At 41.3% G+C, this 21,691-nt stretch overlaps 1 protein-coding gene across 1 annotated transcript; it reads right to left on the reverse strand.

Annotated features, from left to right (window-relative positions):
- Window positions 1-752: 752 nt before the first annotated feature.
- Window positions 753-13,454, reverse strand: LOC132873114 (caspase-3-like). Its single transcript, XM_060908369.1, has 4 exons — window positions 13,129-13,454; window positions 6,245-6,408; window positions 5,953-6,091; window positions 753-1,366 (listed from the first exon to the last, which is right to left on the reverse strand). Exons 1-4 carry the CDS (start codon window positions 13,340-13,342, stop codon window positions 1,080-1,082), a joined length of 804 nt encoding a protein of 267 aa, XP_060764352.1. The 5' UTR covers window positions 13,343-13,454; the 3' UTR covers window positions 753-1,079.
- Window positions 13,455-21,691: the final 8,237 nt, after the last annotated feature.

Here is a 21,691-nt window from a genome sequence, read left to right on the forward strand (position 1 = left end):
AAGCACCTGCCCCTCTGCCCTCTGTCCAAAAAAGTGCCCTTTTTAATTTTTTTTTTTACAGTTTACTGAGGCCAATGTTGATATGATCTTTTAGAAAAGCCACGGCATTAAAAGCGTGTGTGAAAATAATGTCCCGATGTGTGCCCCCTCCGCACACACACCGGACCTCTGTCTCTCTTGCTCTGTCACGTGAACAAGCGTGCAGTGCATTCAATGTGAGGTTGCAGCAGCATAGCGTCCTGGAAGCCACGGCCTTGTCGTAGCGCAGACAACACATCGGGCAGTCAGTCAGCTCTTCCCCTGCCCCACCAGCCAGGTAACACATGAATCGAGTGAAAATGTATTGTTTGCCCTCTAAGCCCAAGCTGTAATTATTTTGTCGTGAAGTAGCCCGTCGCATACAGAAACAACTGCACATAAGTATTATATTTTTTGCTAGACCATTTTCAGATTTAGGAAAACAAAAATTTCTTTTTCTATTTTGTTCAACTAGAGATTCCTGGCAAAGTCAAAAAGCCTTGATGTAATAAATTAACATTAAGTGGTTGTTTTACACCTTTAAAAACTACAACAGGTCAGTGGCGACCCGAACACAAGAGGAGGGTTAAATCTCAGACTTTTATAATAAGGTGTTCCACATGTGCAAAAAAGTGCCCTTTTTTCCCCCAGAGCACTTGCCCCCCAAAATGTCTGTGCACGCCACTGGTATCATCCATTGATTATCAAACAGATTTTACATATATTTACATATATTTACAGTATATGTGTATTCTTTTATTCAAGTACTGTATCATTATTATGTATAAAGTTTTCTGCAAAAATGTACAGCATTTGTTAAATACGTGCAAACACTCTGTTTCACCAACACTACGCTCATACAGGTAGTGTGACACAAATATATGCTCACTAATATTGCATCCATAACCCTGTAATTCACCATATTGATGTTCCTGTAGTCACAGTAACCAACATATCACTGTACAGCACCAACATGAGATTTATTTCCTTACGAAGGTGTCCTGAAGTCTTTAAATAGACAAACTGAACAAAACGAGTCAGTGTGTAGCTCAGGTGTGAGTTCAGCTGATTGAGTTTTTGCGATTACCGCGTGTGTCTTGGAGCAGCTCCGTGGCCGAAACTCTGAGAGTGTTGGCGAACGGGTAACAGTCAGTGGTGAGGCGGCTGATGAAACATGGCATCTCCTTTTTGCCCTGGAGCGCTTTTCCTCTCGCCTCAAACTCAAAGGCTACACGCTGATTCAAGCGAGTCAGAAACCGTGTGATCTCCCATCCCTCACACTCCTCCACCAGATCACAGAACATCTGCATAAACACCGAGCCGCTCGGGTGCATGAAGGCACTGTAACCTGCACACACACACACACACATTGAAACAGAATTTCAACATGGAATTACTTTGGTTAAGATTTTCTTTTCACAAAACATGCCTGCAGTCTGAAACTAAATAAATCACAACCAATTAGATTTCTCTGATCAAGTCTTAAAGGGAACATGTTATGAAAAACTCATTTTTAAGTGCTTGTACGACCCACAAACTCTGAAATAAGACACCCAGTCAGTTTCTTTTCTTCTGTCTAATTCAGAAAACATGAACTTCCGCAAGCCGTTCAAATTCGGCTCCTCTTTCTATTGCCGCTTTTCCACTACAAATGCGGCTGAGGTGGGCTGAGCCGTGCCGTGCTGAGTTGGGCTGAGTCGAGCTGAGCGGGGCTGTTGGAGTTGCATTTCGACTACAACCGCGCTGAACCGTGCTGGCTGGAAGTGGGTGGACACATTGGGTGGAGTTAGCGAAAGTGGGTGGACGTCACGTGATGTCGTTAAGCAGCGCAAACAGTGACATCAGTGACATTTTAAGCGGTAGTCTCACGACCCGAATAGTAAACAATAAACATGGAGGACATGGAGTCGTTAGTGTTGCTGGTCTTGGTGCTGTGGCTTGTTGTCACCGACAACGGCAACAGATACTGGCAAGAGCGTATAGATGAGGCGAGGCGCATAAGGCTTCAGAAATTCCCGTAATTCGTAATTCTCCTTCTTCCGGGTTTACGGTGTTTACAGATCCCAGCGTGCTCGCGGGGCGTGTGTGGGCATGTGAGGACACTCCTCCTCACCAATCAGTGCACAGGGGAGTGTCTGCTCACGCCCCCAGCCTCACTCGGCACGGTTTGGCTCGCTTCAGCCCCACTCCAAAACGGTGCGAGTTTTAGGGGCTAAGCAGGGCTGAAGCGAGCTGAGTCGTGCTGTTTTTTGGTAGTCGAAACGCGAGCCGTGTCGGGCTGAAGTGAGCTGAAGTGAGCTGAAGTGAGCTGAAAAAGGGTAGTGGAAAAGGGCCATATGTCACAAGTCGCGCTCATTAGAATGATCCCGCCCTCTCATCTGAGTATCTCCACTCAGGGCTTGAGAACTGTCTTTGCGAATGAATATTCATAAGGAAATTGCTACTTGATTGACCAGCACGAGAGGGGGGTGGGGTGAGCAGTGGCTCATTATCATTTAAAGGAACGGGCCACTCCTCAAATCACTCGTTTTGAACAAGGCTGTTTAGACAGGGTGAGAAGGGAGCTGTGGTGTTTTATCCTTGTCGATTTTTGAGCAAAGCATGTCACAGACATTTCATTAAGACCTCAGGGAACTGTGTTAACCTGCGGAAAAGGCGTGTAATATATCACCTTTAAAGTGCATATCATGAGTAAATTCAGGAGTAAGATCAGTGTAATTCTCCTATTTTATATTAAACTTTGGTCAAATATCTGTAACATTCTGCATTCTCTGCAATTTTTTTTACCTTGCGCAATCTCATCTCATCTCATTATCTGTAGCCGCTTTATCCTGTTCTACAGGGTCGCAGGCAAGCTGGAGCCTATCCCAGCTGACTACGGGCGAAAGGCGGGGTACACCCTGGACAAGTCGCCAGGTCATCACAGGGCTGACATATAGACACAGACAACCATTCACACTCACATTCACACCTACGGTCAATTTAGAGTCACCAGTTAACCTAACCTGCATGTCTTTGGACTGTGGGGGAAACCGGAGCACCCGGAGGAAACCCACGCAGACACGGGGAGAACATGCAAACTCCGCACAGAAAGGCCCTCGCCGGCCACGGGGCTCGAACCCGGACCTTCTTGCTGTGAGGCGACAGCGCTAACCACTACACCACTGTGCCACCCACCTTGCGCAATACCAGAAAAATTCAGTTGAAATCAAGCCATTTGAGGCGAATTGGTCCGCCTCTGAAAAAACTTGGCATTTGGATTTCCCGGCAAACATTGATTTTTGTGACATTGCGTGTGGGACGTCTCCCTCTGAATCCTACGTCAGCGCTGGTTTGTTTATGAGAAAATGACCTGGTGGTTTTCTGCAAATTTCTTCAACGTTATCACGTAATTATTAAAATGGTTAACAGATGTATCGTAGGAGGGTGTAGCAACACCAATCTTGATGGGATTAGTACTCGTCGTTTTCCAAAAGACCGGACAATGAGAGAGAAACGGGAGCGCTTGGTCTACACAGGCTGTGCACTGAAACCGTGCAAAGCTCTCGCAGCCTGCTGGCGCTTCCGCAGATAACGTCACGAATCTGGCTCCAGACTCCCTTGAGATTTTTCCAGACACATTTTGTTGTTTTATATTTTTCTGCTGTAGACAGATGGCCCTGTGCAAAATTACCCTTCTGGATGAGTGTGTAAAGGGACATACTTTCATATAAAAAAAAAAACAAAATTGGTCCAGAATATGCACTTTAAAGTGTTAACATCAATAATGACCATCTCTGTTTTTAGCCACTTAGCAAACTGGCTAAACTAGCTAGTTCACAGAGCTGTGAGAAAGTACAATAATTTTGTAATTCGACCTGGACAGTTTTCAAAAATCTGTGTTTTTCTCTCCCTGATTACTTTGGACTTTTTCCTCTTACATTTTAAAAGACTAATTTCTGCTTTTGAATCTCTAGATTAAAAAACAATGAGTAAGTGGATTACTGTAAGTAGGTGCTCTGTGATCAATTTATGAAATAGCTACAAATCAAATTGTTACAGTTTAAAACGGAAATATTAAAAATAAATGGAAAATAAACAAACCAGTAAATAAAGTGAAAGAAATACAATACAAAAAACAGTAAATACAAATTATAGGCTATGCTCTGTTTTTTAATCTGCATTCAAACAATTTTCTTACCCAGTAACCTTAGTAAGTAGATATCTAATTTATCATAACTCCCCTTTGGTGTGTTTGTTTTTATAAACATTATATGCTTTATTTCACATCAACATGTGGGAAGCCATGGCCCAATGGTTAGCGGAGCAGCTTTGGGACCAGAAGGTAGCTGGTTTGAGTCCCTGGACCAGCAAGAATGGCTAAAGTGCCCTTGAGCAAGGCACCTACTCTGGGTATTTTGTACGTCACTTTGGATAAGAGCATCTGCTAAATGTCATTAATGTAACGTGAAACTTTCCAACCAACAAGGAGTTACAGTAACTGACCAGTCTGCTGCTTTACTTATACTCATCTCATCTCATTATCTCTAGCCGCTTTATCCTGTTCTACAGGGTCGCAGGCAAGCTGGAGCCTATCCCAGCTGACTACGGGCGAAAGGCGGGGTACACCCTGGACAAGTCGCCAGGTCATCACAGGGCTGACACATAGACACAGACAACCATTCACACTCACATTCACACCTACGGTCAATTTAGAGTCACCAGTTAACCTAACCTGCATGTCTTTGGACTGTGGGGGAAACCGGAGCACCCGGAGGAAACCCACGCGGACACGGGGAGAACATGCAAACTCCACACAGAAAGGCCCTCGCCGGCCCCGGGGCTCGAACCCAGGACCTTCTTGCTGTGAGGCGACAGCGCTAACCACTACACCACCGTGCCGCCACTTATACTCATGAATATAGTTATTTTTTTTATTTGATTTGATTTGATTCAATCATAATGTAAAATGAAGTACAAAATACATTAAAATCAGGATTACACAAGAAAGCGCAAGCACTTATTTCCATTGTGGTCCCATTAAAACACGTAAAACAGCAATGACAACGTTATGATTTGACTTAATATTGACTCACTGTACTATGTAAATGGTGAAAATAATAATAATAATAACAACAACCACAATAATAAAATAATAATAATAATAATAAAAAAATTAGTAAAATAAAAAAAGTGTTATTTTCTTGCTGTCTAAGACCATTAAAAAGGTGATTCTTCACTGACAGTTTGAAACTGGACTTGTTCTGAATACTTTTAATATTGTTGGGGAGTTGATTCCAAATTTTGATTGCTGAGTAATAAAATGATGTTTTTCCAAATGATTTTACATATGGAACGAGCAGAGCATTGTTACTGGATCTGGTATTGATACTGTGAACCTGGTTAATATTGATAAAATTATCATTGAGATAGTCTGGTGCCTGATGATGGATGATGCTATGGACCATATTTAACTTTAGTTGATGGACTCTTAGCTCAACTGGCAGCATACAGACCTGTTCAAATTCCTGTGCCCCAATATGGGTTCTAGCTGGTGCATTCAAAAGATACCGAATGATTTTGTTCTGGGTACACTGCAGCCTGTTCTTGTGCTTCTGAGTAAGGCCAGTGTACCAAGATGCGCTGGCATAATCAAAATGGCTCTGGATGAGAGCAGACACTAGGAGCTTTTTAGTTTCAAGGTTAATATTTTTGGCTTGCCTATACAGAAACTTCAGCTTAGCATTTGACCGGCCAATAATGTTCTTTACAATCCTGTCTCCAGATAAGGATTGGTCCAGGTCAACTCCTAGGTACTTGACATGGGAAGAGCATGTCAATGTTTTTCCAGCACATTGCACCTCTTAATGATATTAAAAGTTGACTTCGATTACAGTAAAGGATCATGGGCTTTTGCAGACATCTGTATTGTATTGTAGCGTGTGTGTGTTTTACCTGGAACTGTAGCATAAGCAACCACAGCATCATTAGGAATTGACTGATATTCATATATATCATCTCCATCGACTTCAGACGAGTCTACGCCATCTGTTTCAACCTCAACACCAACATCCAGCTCACTGCCTCGACAAGCCTGCACACACACGCATACACACACAGGTGAAGTAAACACATAGTATACTGGAGCGATGATGACACACTCCATGATACACATAACCCTAATAATAATACATTTCATTTGTATGATATAAATACACACATAAATAAGGTGTGAGGTGAGTCGTACCTGGATCAGGAACACTTTCTTTTTGGCAGCCATCTCTGGCCCTCCAAATGGTTTGTATATTTGTGCGAGCCTGACAGGGCGTCCATCTGATCCGAATATCACTCCCTCCTTTCCATGACTCGATAACACACCCACAAAACAGCTGTGCACTGACTGCTCACTCTCTGCAATGTTATTATTATTATTATCCTTACCAAAAAGTAGTATACTTCAAGTTCATTTTATCAAGTATGCTTCAGTATAAGTATAGCAAGTATACTACAGACCATGACCATGTACTTTTAGTGTACTAGAAAGTATACAAATTTTAATACTTTTTCGGACTAAATTGGAACATTTCAAGTTTATAAAAGTATACTTTAAAGTTCATTTTAAGTTTGCAAAAGTACACTTTAAAGTATACAACAAGTACACTCATCTATATACTATCAGTGTACTTGGTATATCCCTCTCGTATGCTTAAAATTTTCCACAAGTACACATATCGATATACTGCCATTGTACTAGTTCTATACTTCGAGTCCCTATTTTAAGTTTATTATTGTATACTTTAAGTATACTGTTATAAACGTTGGTTATTTCACTAGTTTACTTGTTATACTTTAAGTTTGCTTGGCATATTACTTGTAGCTTACTATTTATATACTGGAAATATACTCCTTAAAGTATTCTTAAAGTTTACTCATACTGTATGTACACAAGAGTGTGATGCATTTACAAAATCACAAGACAGAATGTTGAAAACAAGTTTGCTATATTTTCAAGCATTTCAAACATTTCAAAAACAAAGACCTATGAAATCAAGTCCTTCCTTACTGGAGAAAATGAAAGGAAAAAGTGCACATTTGCATGTAAAAATGTAAACATAATGGTGTCTCCAAGATCAAGTCCTTATTTGTAAAAAGTGGTAAAGCAAAACTTGTGTATATGCTTGTAAAAATGTAAACATAGCGTCTTCAACTGAGAACTAAAATCCTTCCTTGTCAAAAAAGGTCAAAGAAAAGTGCACACCTTTGGAACCAAAAATAAATAGCTAACTAAATAGAAACAAAATCTGTACTTTTATGATCAGACAGGCCTGTATGTAAAGATTCACAAATCAATGTACAAAGTAGCCCTGTGATGACCTGGCGACTTGTCCAGGGTGTGTCCCGCCTTTCGCCCGTAGTCAGCTGGGATAGGCTCCAGCTTGCCTGCGACCCTGTAGAAGGATAAAGCGGCTAGAGATAATGAGATGAGATGAGATGAGATGAGATGAGATGAGATGAGATGAGATGTACAAAGTACTTTCCTATATGTTCTTAAAAAAACTGAAACTGTTAATGCTGTCTGGCCTGGCATGATCAAAACAAAATGTGTTCTTGTTGAAACAGCTGACGCTATGTACATAACACCATTGCCAAACCCTTATGAAAGGGACTAGCTTGATCAATAAAGTCAATCAGTGCGTTTACATGCACATAGAGAAAATCGAATTTCTGCCGTTGCTTGACTGAAATCGAAGTTCAAAATGCCATGTATACACCTTAATTCGGCTGAAATTGAACTGAACTTGATTTCTCAGAATCGAGCTACACGACCTAGATTATGCGATTTCTGCCGAGCTACTTAGTGTATGTATACCCTATCGAGCTACGTATTCGAGCTACTTACTTCAGCACTGCCCCTTCCGGAAGTGACGAGTGATGAGACCACAAGCGGGAAACACAACAGCCTCGGTCGGCATGACAACGGCATGAATCTTTTTCTTTTTGTGGCATTGTTTGCACTGTTAAAATTTAGCTCACTTACTGTATCACCAAATACATCTGTACAGCTGTTGCATAGCTGTGAATTGTGTACATAAACAAGTCACTGTATTTGTGTGTGTGTGTATAGATGTCCAACATCTGAAGAATGTCAATAAAAACAAAACAATTTAACTTTTTGTGTGTTTATTAAGACAAGTTAAATTGTAAGCAAAAAAATATATATTTTTTTGTAAGCAAAAAATGGACTTTAGAAAAATATACAATTGTGCAAAATAAGTTGTCTTACAAAACAGTGGTCTGCGCAGGACAGTTTGTAGCCATACAGTCTGTTAGAGCAAGCCTAACAGCTTGAGCACGGAACTCCAATGTTCCCAGATTGGGGGGTTTTAAGTGCTTTTTGGCGGATTTGAACATGTTTTGGGCTGGAAAACGTCAGCAGTATCTGGCAACAGTATAGCTCTTCTTCATGACGACAACCAGAAGTGTACCAACACGATGGGGCATGTAGCGCCACGTGTGGCTCGGGTGCACAATGCACCTTGCACAATAGCCCGATTTCACTTGTGCATGTAGGATTGGATTTCTCTGGCACCCCTGCTGGGACCCTTTGCTCGATTACCGACAGTAGCTCGATTTGGATGTGCATGTAAACGCACTGAATGTGGCAGCGGGGGCGTGGTCAAGCGTCGGTCTGTGACCAGAGGGTGGAGTCAGGGAAGGTAAGTGGCAGAATCACTGCACCTGATGTTGGTTAATCTGTGTTTGTGTGTCTTCCCCAGTGACCGCGCCCTATATGAGGAGAGAGAGAGCAGAGGAGGGGGTCTCTCTCCCCGAACCAGACGACGTGTGTGTGTGTGTGTGCCTGGAAGAGAGTAAACATTGCGTCTGAAAAGAGCAATAAAAGAGTTTGTGGAACTTAATTCTGGCCTGCCACCCACACGAACTGCTACAGTCAAGTCAAAAGTTTTTTGTTTTTGTGTATGATTTTAAGGTACATAAAGATAATGCAATTGAGCACACATACTATATACTGTAAAGTTTTAAACTCCAGCATTATATTATATTAATATAAAAATTAAATGGGGCGGCACGGTGGTGTAGTGGTTAGCGCTGTCGCCTCACAGCAAGAAGGTCCGGGTTCAAGCCCCCTGGCCGGCGAGGGCCTTTCTGTGCGGAGTTTGCATGTTCTCCCCGTGTCCGTGTGGGTTTCCTCCGGGTGCTCCGGTTTCCCCCACAGTCCAAAGACATGCAGGTTAGGTTAACTGGTGACTCTAAATTGACCGTAGGTGTGAATGTGAGTGTGAATGGTTGTCTGTGTCTATGTGTCAGCCCTGTGATGACCTGGCAACTTGTCCAGGGTGTACCCCGCCTTTCGCCCGTAGTCAGCTGGGATAGGCTCCAGCAAGAGGCTAGAGATAATGAGAGATGAGATGAGATAAATTAAATGTTAAGCATGAGTCAATAACTTGACCTTATTATGCACTTGGAGCAAGATATACTAAGTATTAGTACTTTGTGGCAGAAAAACGTAAAAAGTATACTAAAGTATAAGTTTTAGTATTAAAGTATAAGTGTAAGTCTTAATATTAATGTACTTAGTCTTAGACTTTTGTTTATACTTTTCAGTATAAGCCAAGTATACTTCACTATAGTATTCTTAAGTATATAAAATATAGTTTATAAAAAGTCAACTTCAAGTATACTTCCTCAGTTTTAGTATGCTCATAGTACACTTGAATAAACTTCTTTTTGCTAAGGGTATTGTTGTTGTTGCTGTTGATTCGGTTGACGATCTGTACTGCCATAAAGTTCAGAGTTAAAGTTATGTAAGGCAGGTTAAGCTCCTCTTTGCACAAGCATACACTTCAGCTCCTTTCAATCAATTCACACATCACTGATTACACACTGTTAAACACACCCTATTACACAACGGAACAGCAGGAAACCACAAGACTTTATAAAACAGGAGAAACAAGAAGACAGAGTCATCTATATCTCCCACCCTATATACCAACTATATACCAAGTTTCAAGATATTATTTGTCACATTTTTCAAGTTCTGCTGTAGGACACCAACCCTACCTCTTTACACTGACCTCAGCAGCCCATGGCATAAACCCAATGGACCTTTGGTCCAGATGAGCTAAAAATTAAAATTTCTCACATTTCTTAGTATGAAAAGGCACATATACATTGCTTAATCAATACATATACCAACTTTCAAGACCATACCACTCATAGTTTTCAAGTTCTGCTCCGGAAACAAAACCTACCTCTAAGACTAACCTGAGAGACTAAGTCTGAAATTGTTTCCATGGAAACATGAAAAATTCAAATTTCTTAGTACGAAAAGGCACATCTACGTCACTTTGTTAACGTGTATACCAAGTTTCAAATCCATATCATGAATAGTTTTGGATATGCGCTCCGGAAACGAACATTGCTCTTAGAAACCAAGTCAAAATCTATTTTTTATGTAAAAATTTGAAAAATACTTTTTAAAAAATCCAAAATAGCAAAAGGCACCAGTTCACATGTTGCTTGATATGTATACAAAGTTTCATGAAGATATCTTCAATACTTTTGAAGATATGGCCTGGAAGCGAAAACGTTACCGGACGGACGGACAGCCGGACAGATGGACGGACGGAACCTGTTTCTATATCCCCCGCCCAAACGAAGCAGAGTTCATGTGATGGCTTTGTATTCACACAGGCACGTCCTTATTTTACTGCTGAAATCATTATAGTGAATTATATTTTATCACCAACACACTTCAGTTCCATCACTGGGAGTTTTATTGCAAATTAATATCCAAGATATTATACATTTTCCTTTCTTTGGTTTTTTTTTTTTTTTTTTAAACATTCTAAAACTATTTCATTCATCGTGATATGTATCGTTAATAATGCTCAGAAGTTAATACAGACATATAAACCCATTTCCCCTTCCCAAATATGGTGTACTGTATATGTGTATAAAACATCTTTTCATGAGTTTTGCCATCAGTTTATGTTGTCTCATTTTGAAGGTAATTTCAAATAACATTTCAAATTTAAGTTCCTTTCTTATTTTCTCATGTATATTACATACATGGCTTGTGTTTTTATGTTTTTATTTATTTTATTTTATTTTATTACTTTTTTATACTTTTATTACACTCTACTTTTTTTGTTACTGTCTATTCCTGACTCTTTCTATCTGTGAGCTGCTGGAACATGTAAATTTCCCCATCGAGAGATGAATAAAATTTATCTTATCTTAATTTCCTTGTTTTCTATAACATTATGAAATTTTAACGTTATATAGGTGGCGGCTTTAAATAAGCCCATTTGGGCTTTCTGTCTCTTCCTGAACTGTATATAATAGTCTATTATTTATTAAACTTAAATTCTGGGGAAAAACATTTAAGGATTTTTTTTCCCTTAAAATGTTCAGATGGGGAGAGTTGGGACAGTTCATTATCTTATCTCATCTCATCTCATTATCTCTAGCTGCTTTATCCTGTTCTACAGGGTCACAGGCAAGCTGGAGCCTATCCCAGCTGACTATGGGCGAAAGGCGGGGTACACCCTGGACAAGTCGCCAGGTCATCACAGGGCTGACACATAGACACAGACAACATTCACACTCACATTCACACCTACGCTCAATTTAGAGTCACCAGTTAACCTAACCTGCATGTCTTTGGACTGTGGGGGAAACCGGAGCACCCGGAGGAAACCCACGCGGACACGGGGAGAACATGCAAACTCCGCAAAGAAAGGCCCTCGCCAGCCACGGGGCTCGAACCCAGGACCTTCTTGCTGTGAGGCGACAGCGCTAACCACTACACCACCGTGCCGCCACAGTTCATCATATTACAGGTTTTTTCTTCTCATCTCATCTCATTATCTCTAGCCGCTTTATCCTGTTCTACAGGGTCGCAGGCAAGCTGGAGCCTATCCCAGCTGACTACGGGTGAAAGGCGGGGTACACCCTGGACAAGTCGCCAGGTCATCGCAGGGCTGACACATAGACACAGACAACCATTCACACTCACATTCACACCTACGGTCAATTTAGAGTCACCAGTTAACCTAACCTGCATGTCTTTGGACTGTGGGGGAAACCGGAGCACCCGGAGGAAACCCATGCGGACACGGGGAGAACATGCAAACTCCGCACAGAAAGGCCCTCGCCAGCCACGGGGCTCGAACCCGGACCTTCTTGCTGTGAGGCGACAGCGCTAACCACTACACCACTGTGCCGCCACAGTTCATCATATTACAGGTTTTTTCTTGTGGTTTACAAATATAACATTGTTTAAAATTATTTGTTAAAAATGTGGACGTGTCCTTGCATGAGGATGAAGCTTATTTCATTCCATCTTGAGAATGAAACTGTTTTGTTGAGTCAGGTTTTGGGTAAACTGACAATTTTCTATCGCTGTACCATCACTGTGTATTGATACAGTTCATATGTTATACATCTCATCTCATTATCTCTAGCCGCTTTATCCTTCTACAGGCTCGCAGGCAAGCTGGAGCCTATCCCAGCTGACTACGGGCGAAAGGCGGGGTACACCTTGGACAAGTCGCCAGGTCATCACAGGGCTGACACATAGACACAGACAACCATTCACACCCACATTCACACCTACGGTCAATTTAGAGTCACCAGTTAACCTAACCTGCATGTCTTTGGACTGTGGGGGAAACCGGAGCACCCGGAGGAAACCCACGCGTTCACGGGGAGAACATGCAAACTCCACACAGAAAGGCCCTCGCCTGCCCCGGGGCTCGAACCCAGGACCTTCTTGCTGTGAGGCGACAGCGCTAACCACTACATATGTTATACATTTTAATAATAAATAAAATAAAACATGTAGGATTAACTAGGTATTTTGTTTTTGTTCCATGTTTCCCCCACTATGTCCCACGTCTCTCCTCAATGTCTCATTGCAAAAAATAATGAGAGAAAAAGTGAAGCCTGAACGCCAGTATATGTGACAAGCTAAGAAACTAATGTTGTGGTAAGACGGTATAGTAAATACTCTCGAATAGAGTAGAAATGTGATGCTACCTGCAAAGAATTTCACACAATCTACAAAAGCTGAAAACCTCTCTCTATCTCTCTCTCTCTCTCTCTCACCTGCTTCAAATGCCTCGATGATCTCATGCGCTTCTGGGTCCATCAGGATCCTCACGCAGAATCCCCTCCGGCTGAGGGTCGCATGCAGACGCTTCGTGTCCCATTTCACGCCTCTCCGCTTTTCAAGTCCTGCGCATGCGCTGAAGTTCTCCACCGACACGATGAGAGCCCGGTTGTGAGGAGCGGTGCACTTAGTGAATCTCGGAAATGACATTTCTCTTTAAAGAGCTTGGGTTTAAAGTGGTAATTAGCAAAAACAGTCCGGATAAATTAAAATGAATTAAGCCTGAGTAGCACCAACTTCTGTAGAGAGCAGGTGTATGTGTGTGTGTTGGTTCTGCTCTCAGATTTATACATCCTCTAACAGGAATGAAAAATATGCCAATCCTATTTGCCCCGCCTACTGTCCAGGTGAAATGAGCATGTGTTTTATTTCTGAACTCACAGAGAAATTCTGCTCTGATGTTTGATTAAAACCTCATGTAAACACATTGTTGGAAATAGGGGTACAGTAGGAGTCCATTTCTGTCCCCCATGGTACGATCTACACTAATGTACCCCCTAGGGCTCATTATTGGACCTCAAGGTAACTATGTGGGCCCAAAAGGTACATATATGTTCCCAAGCAGTATATAAAGGGTGCAAATAAGTACCTTAGAGAGTACTGCCTCAGTAACAAGCCAGTGTACCCTTAAAGTTACAAGAATGTACTTTATTTTCTGAGAGAGCATTAAAAAAAAAAACTGCATCCTAAAGCCTGTACTAAAACATATCTTTTTTAGTTGCCTGTTTCTGCTCCCCATGTACCATATTTACAAGTAGATTTTTATCCATATCAAATATTCTTCCTTTCATTCATAAAGGAATTGTAACAACATAAAAAATCCTAATCTATAATAATATTACAAACTGTAAGAACTGTGTTTCTGCTGTCATCACAAACCATTTCTTACTTTTCCAATCATTCATTCATTCATTCATTCAGTTTATTTCCTAGTACTTTCCCCTGATGTATGGTGTGTGAGAGAGACAGATAGATATCTTTACTGATTCAAGGGATTTTTTTTTTCCTTGTCATGGCAACAGACAATTCCAGACATAACACATGACATTACAGACATCAAATACTAACCAGACACTGACAGCACCAAGAAATGACCTTTGTGTTCATCATCAATAAAAGAAAGAACATTGAACCACCTTTTATAGCCACATCCGGCTTGAGCACACGCTCTGTCACACTGTTTACAAGAAAACGAAACAGTGATGTGTGCTTTTTACTGCACACGGCGTGAACTGTGTTAGTCATATTACCTAACTACTTATCACAGCCAAAAATAAAGGATTTGTTGAAATGTAACCCTTTACACTACCGTTCAAAAGTTTGGGGCCACTTTGAAATGTCCTTATTTTTGAAAGAAAAGCACTGTTCTTTTCAATGAAGGTCACTTTAAACTAATCAGAAATCCACTCTATACATTGCTAATGTGGTAAATGACTATTCTAGCTGCAAATGTCTGGTTTTTGGTGCAATATCTACATACAGTGGTGCTTGAAAGTTTGTGAACCCTTTAGAATTTCCTATATTTCTACATAAATATGACCTAAAACAACATCATATTTTCACACAAGTCCTAAAAGTAGATAAAGAGAACCCAGTTAAACAAATGATACAAAAATATTATTCTTGGTCACTTATTTATTGAGGAAAATGATCCAATATTACATATCTGTGAGTGGCAAAAGTATGTGAACCTCTAGGATTAGCAGTTAATTTGAAGGTGAAATTAGAGTCAGGTGTTTTCAATCAATGGGACGACAATCAGGTGCGAGTGGGCACCCTGTTTTATTTAAAGAACAGGGATCTATCAAAGTCTGAGCTTCACAACACATGTTTGTGGAAGTGTATCATGGCACGAACAAAGGAGATTTCTGAGGACCTCAGAAAAAGCATTGTTGATGCTCATCAGGCTGGAAAAAGTTACAAAACCATCTCTAAAGAGTTTGGACTCCACCAATCCACAGTCAGACAGATTGTGTACAAATGGAGAAAATTCAAGACCATTGTTACCCTCCCCAGGAGTGGTCGACCAACAAAGATCACTCTATGAGCAAGGTGTGTAATAGTTGGCGAGGTCACAAAGGACCCCAAGGTAACTTCTAAGCAACTGAAGGCCTCTCTCACATTAACATTAACCAATGTTCATGAGTCCACCATCAGGAGAACACTGAACAACAATGGTGTGCGTGGCCGGGTTGCAAGGAGAAAGCCACTGCTCTCCAAAAAGAACATTGCTGCTCATTTGCAGTTTGCTAAAGATCGTGTGGACAAGCCAGAAGGCTATTGGAAAATGTTTTGTGGACAGATGAGACCAAAATAGAACTTTTTGGTTTAAATGAGAAGCGTTATGTTTGGAGAAAGGAAAACACTGCATTCGAACATAAGAACCTTATCCCATCTGTGAAACATGGTGGTGGTAGTATCATGGTTTGGGCCTGTTATGCTGCATCTGGGCCAGGATGGTTTGCCATCATTGTCGGAACAAGGAATTTTGAATTATACCAGCAAATTCTAAAGGAAAATATCAGGACATCTGTCCATGAACTAAATCTCAAGCGAAGGTGAGTCATGCAGCAAGACAGCAACCCTAAGCACACACGTCGTTCTACCAAAGAATGGTTAAAGAAGAATAAAGTTAAATGTTTTGGAATGGCCAAGTCAAAGTCCTGACCTTAATCCAATTGAAATGTTGTGGAAGGACCTGAAGCGAGCAGTTCATGTGAGGAAACCCACCAGCGTCCCAGAGTTGAAGCTGTTCTGTACGGAGGAATGGGCTAAAATTCCTCCAAGCCGGTGTGCAGGACTGATCAACAGTTACCACAAATGTTTAGTTGCAGTTATTGCTGCACAAGGGGGTCACACCAGATACTGAAAGCAAAGGTTCACATACTTTTGCCACTCACAGATAGGTAATATTGGATCATTTTCCTCAATAAATAAATGACCAAGTATAATATTTTTGTCTCATTTGTTTAACTGGGTTCTCTTTATCTACTTTTAGGACTTGTGTGAAAATCTGATGATGTTTTAGGTCATATTTATGCAGAAATATAGGAAATTCTAAAGGGTTCACAAACTTTCAAGCACCACTGTAGGTGTATAGAGGCCCATTTCCAGCAACTATCACTCCAGTGTTCTAATGGTACAATGTGTTTGCTCATTGCCTCCAGAAGGCTAATGGATGATTAGAAAACCCTTGTACAATCATGTTAGCACAGCTGAAAACAGTTGAGCTCTTTAGAGAAGCTATAAAACTGACCTTCCTTTGAGCAGATTGAGTTTCTGGAGCATCACATTTGTGGGGTCGATTAAATGCTCAAAATGGCCAGAAAAATGTCTCGACTATATTTTCTATTCATTTTACAACTTATGGTGGGAAATAAAAGTGTGACTTTTCATGGAAAACACAAAATTGTCTGGGTGACCCCAAACTTTTGAACGGTAGTGTACATTCCTGAGACTTGATGAAATCATTTCTCATAATTCTCATCATCCATGCCGAAACCTTTCACTGGCCTCAGTGTATTAAAATTTCCTTTTCTTGATATGTTAGATCCTTGGGACTTTGTCCATAATCCTTTGTCCTTATTTTTATGATACTAATTTTTCCTTACATCATTTTAATTTTGTCAAAGAGCTCTTTATGTTATTTATACCACAGTGCTGCTGAATTCTGGTTGGTCAGAAGGTGTGGATTCATTTTCTTTAAAAGCAGCTCTAACTGTAATTCTGACAAGGCAATACACATATATCTATTGAAAGTGTTGATTCTAATACATGATTATCTCTTAACAACTGACATATCTCTGGTGTCAGGACTTTGTCAACATCAGATGTAAAGATGTTCTTTTAAGGGTTTGGTTTTTCTTTTAAAGGTCCCATGGCATGAAAATTTCACTTTCTGAGGTTTTTTAACGTTAAAATGAGTTCCTCTGACATTCTTAAGTCAACCCGGTGGCTAGAAATTTCATAATGTGTAAACCAAACTATGCCCAACATTTGAGAATGGCGCGCCAAAACGGTGCGTTGATAAACTCTTCCCTTGCCTACGTCAGCAAGGGAGATGATCCCCACGCCCCCCCTCTGGATTCCCACCCACTGTATGGATTGCCCGCCCAGTTCAAAAGTTGCCACCAAGCATGGAAGTTGCGCTGTACATGGATGTGACAACACAGAAAAGAGTCTGTTTTTACTGCCGGCGGGAGAGCCCCTGAAGACGCAGTGGCTTAATTTTATTTACTCCAATAATACGCCGTCGAGTCTACCTAAGACGGTGTATGTTTGTCGGAAGCATTTTCCTGATGAATGTTTCCACAACTTGGGACAGTACAGGGCAGGTTTTGCACATCAACTGTCACTGAAGCCTGGGTCCGTACCAAGCATCCCTGCCGCATCAGCCACAAACACCGAACAAGTAAGTGTATAACTGTTAAGTCGTTTTGCCGTGTTTTAAAATCGGTGTCACGTTAGCCTTGCAATGGCTACATTAGCTGTGCAGCTAACCGCTTCCTGCAGTTAGCCAGGTACTCTGCGCTACAAAACCAAAAAGCATGCAGCATGCTCTGTTATAATAGCCAATCAAAACAGTTTTTACAAAGACACCCACATTCTTTTTTTAAGTCACTCGTTCATTTTATTTGTTTGTTTGTTCAGTAAAAACCCAAACATTTGTTGAATTTATTTTATTTCCTCGCATCTCACCTTAATGACGTCAGCGCACGGTATTTTTCCCTTCGCGGTTTGTTCCTTCTCTCTCGCCGTAGTAAGACACCCACATCCGCTTGTTCTGACCCACTGGAGGTAGCGTCACAGTGCTGTTAGCCAATCAGAGGTAACACGTTTACATGTCATGAATATTAATGATAAGACCCGCCCCCACCCTCTACCCTTCCCCGCCTCCTGCTTCTCATTAGCAAAACGACGCACTGGGAAAAGCGCTGAAATGGGGCTTTCTCCCAGGAGGCTATATCTACGTGCCGAGGGTTCATTTCGAGAAAGGCTGCGGATATAACATCCGGAAACCTCCACAAGCCCGTTTAAAGCATCAACAAACCACCATGCCATGGGACCTTTAACACAGGAAAGTCTTCAGGATGGAGTGGACTGTGACTTCTTAGTTACATGAAAAGCTGATTTTTATGTCCTATTAACTTCAAGACAGAGAAAATAAGAGATGCTGGTGAGGAAATGTGGTACCAACAACAACAATAATACAGGCGGCACTAGTGGTTAGCACTGTCGCCTCACAGCAAGGAGGTCCTGGGTTCGAGCCCAGCAGCTGATAAGAGCCTTTCTGTGTGGAGTTTGCATGTTCTCCCCGTGTCTGGTTTCCCCCACAGTCCAAAGACATGCAGGTTAGGTTAACTGGTGACTCTAAATTGACCGTAGGTGTGAATGGTTGTCTGTGTCTATGTGTCAGCCCTGCGATGACCTGGCGACTTGTCCAGGGTGTACCCCGCCTCTCACCCATAGTCAGCTGGGATAGGCTCCAGCTTGCCTGCGACCCTGTAGAACAGGATAAGCGGCTACAGATAATGGGTGGATGGATGGATAATAATAATACACTAGCTACTGCCTGAAATCTAAGGCTACTGTACTGACAGCTAGCTAAATATACAAAATCATACACTGCATGCAGCAAAGGAAGCTGTTAGAAAAAGTAATCATGGGGAGGAAGCATAAAATGCAAAGATCTGTAGGCTACATGAACCAGATGGCTAGTTATCTGGAAGAACCGAGACTATATGTATATAGCTAGCTCAAGGTCCACTACATTACAGGCATTTAGCAGACGCTCTTATCCAGAGTGATGAACAACACACCCAGAGCAGCCTGGAGAGTAGTTGGGGGTTAGGTACCTTACTCAAGGGCACTTCAGCCATTCCTGCTGGTCCAGGGAATTGAACCGGCAACCTTTTGGTCCCAAAGCCTCTTCTCTAACCATTAGGCCATGGCTTCCAAAGAAAGGAAAATGTTTAATATCCTGGATATTAATTTGCAATGACTTATAAATAATTCAGTATAATGATTTCATCAGTAAAGGAAGGGCGTGCCTGCGTGGATACAAAGCCATCACATGAACTCTGGTTTATTTGTTTGATAAAGCCTCGTGCTTTCCTGCTATTCTATTGTGTAATAGGGTGTGTTTAACAGTGTGTATTCAGTGATGTGTAAATTGATTTATAGGCGCTGAAGTGTATGGTTGTGTAAAGAGCAGCAGCTGACTGGTCAGTGACTGTAACTCTTTGTTGTGACATCAGCTGTTACTTGGAATCCAAATTCCCCAACTTTATGTCAGTGTATAGTGCACGGTGGTGTAGTGGTTAGCACTGCTGCCTCACAGCAAGAAGGTTCTGGGTATTGTTGTGCAGGGATAGTGTGGTACTTAATGTTGATTTGACATTGATTCCTGTTTTGATGTGCCTTGCCTGCTAATACAAATATTTAAAAAAAAAAAGAAGGTTCTAGGTTTGAGCCCCGTGGCCGGCGAGGGCCTTCCTGTGCGGAGTTTGCATGTTATCCCCATGTCTGTGTGGGTTTCTTCCGGGTGCTCCGGTTTCCCCCACAGTCCAAAGACATGCAGGTTAGGTTAACTGGTGGCTCTAAATTGACCGTAGGCGTGAATGTGAAGGTGTGTGAATGGTTGTTTGCGTCTATGTGTCAGCCCTGTGATGACCTGGTGACTTGTCCAGGGTGTACCCCGCCTTTCGCCCGTAGTCAGCTGGGATAGGCTCCAGCTTGCCTGCGACCCTGTAGAACAGGATAAAGCGGCTAGAGATAATGAGATGAGATGAGATTACTAAAAGCAGTGCTGGTACAGTAATTAATGTATAAATGAATGGATATTACTAAATTAATTAACATATGTACAACCCCGATTCCAAAAAAGTTGGGACAAAGTACAAATTGTAAATAAAAACAGAATGCAATGATGTGGAAGTTTCAAAATTCCATATTTTATTCAGAATAGAACATAGATGACATATCAAATGTTTAAACTGAGAAAATGTATCATTTAAAGAGAAAAATTAGGTGATTTTAAATTTCATGACAACAACACATCTCAAAAAAGTTGGGACAAGGCCATGTTTACCACTGTGAGACATCCCCTTTTCTCTTTACAACAGTCTGTAAACGTCTGGGGACTGAGGAGACAAGTTGCTCAAGCTTAGGGATAGGAATGTTAACCCATTCTTGTCTAATGTAGGATTCTAGTTGCTCAACTGTCTTAGGTCTTTTTTGTCGTATCTTCCGTTTTATGATGCGCCAAATGTTTTCTATGGGTGAAAGATCTGGACTGCAGGCTGGCCAGTTCAGTACCCAGACCCTTCTTCTACGCAGCCATGATGCTGTAATTGATGCAGTATGTGGTTTGGCATTGTCGTGTTGGAAAATGCAAGGTCTTCCCTGAAAGAGACATCGTCTGGATGGAAGCATATGTTGCTCTAGAACCTGGATATACCTTTCAGCATTGATGGTGTCTTTCCAGATGTGTAAGTTGCCCATGCCACATGCACTAATGCAACCCCATACCATCAGAGATGCAGGCTTCTGAACTGAGCGCTGATAACAACTTGGGTTGTCCTTCTCCTCTTTAGTCCGAATGACACGGCGTCCCTGATTTCCATAAAGAGCTTCAAATTTTGATTCATCTGACCACAGAACAGTTTTCCACTTTGCCACAGTCCAAACATGACTTGTTTGTAATGCTGAAGCAGATAAAGACATTCTACGTAACTTTCTACACGTGTTCCTCTTTATGTTTAATTACTCGAATAACCATCTGGATCACATGCATTACAGCTTGAGGGGGTACCAATAATAGTGGCACATGTGTATTTTTTTTTAATTATTCTTGATGAGGGATTTGTTTTTCTCTGAATAAATTTATTTCAATTAAATATTGGCTTTTTCTAATTTTTTAGTGTGAGATGAAGTGACTTCACCAAAAGGGGGATTTTTTTTTCCCCTAACACTTTTTACTGATCTTTACAAGGGAGGGGACCAATAATCATGGAAGACACTTTGTCTTGTTCTGTCACTGCAACCCTGACACATAATGGAACTTGCTTTGTGCACAGGGGCTTTGTCATGCTGGAACATGTTTGAGCCTCTTAGTTCCAGTAAAGGGAAATTGTAATGCTAAAGCAGATAAAGACATTCTACACAACTGTGTGCTTCCAACTTTGTGGCAACAGTTTGAGGAAGAACCACATACAAGTGTGATGGTCAGGTGTCCAGAAACTTTTGGCATTATTCTATATGGCAGAACATAATAGGCTTAAAAGTGCATTTATATAAATGTACAATATATTATTTGTACACGTTATAAATGCGCTTTATCCTGTTCTACAGGGTCGCAGGTAGAACAGGATAAAGCGGCTAGAGATAATGAGATGAGATTATAATTGCGTGATGTATTACACAGGAAACATCTGTCTACATAGAGCATGTATGGCATGTGTGCTTTGCTTATTCTTGTTTGAGGTTTATTGGCGGTTG

This window comes from Neoarius graeffei, chromosome 25, assembly GCF_027579695.1.
Source record: "Neoarius graeffei isolate fNeoGra1 chromosome 25, fNeoGra1.pri, whole genome shotgun sequence".
In the NCBI taxonomy this organism is placed as follows: Eukaryota; Metazoa; Chordata; class Actinopteri; order Siluriformes; family Ariidae; genus Neoarius; species Neoarius graeffei.

Bases quoted from the DNA above. Each gene is read 5' to 3' on its own strand.
- LOC132873114 (XM_060908369.1), bottom strand. From the start codon at position 13,342: ATGTCATTTCCGAGATTCACTAAGTGCACCGCTCCTCACAACCGGGCT. The intron at 6,092-6,244 runs GTACGACTCACC...GTGTGTGTGCAG, and splicing joins AGAAAGTGTTCCTGATCCAG to GCTTGTCGAGGCAGTGAGCT. The intron at 1,367-5,952 runs GTAAAACACACA...GTGTGTGTGCAG, and splicing joins TGCTTATGCTACAGTTCCAG to GTTACAGTGCCTTCATGCAC.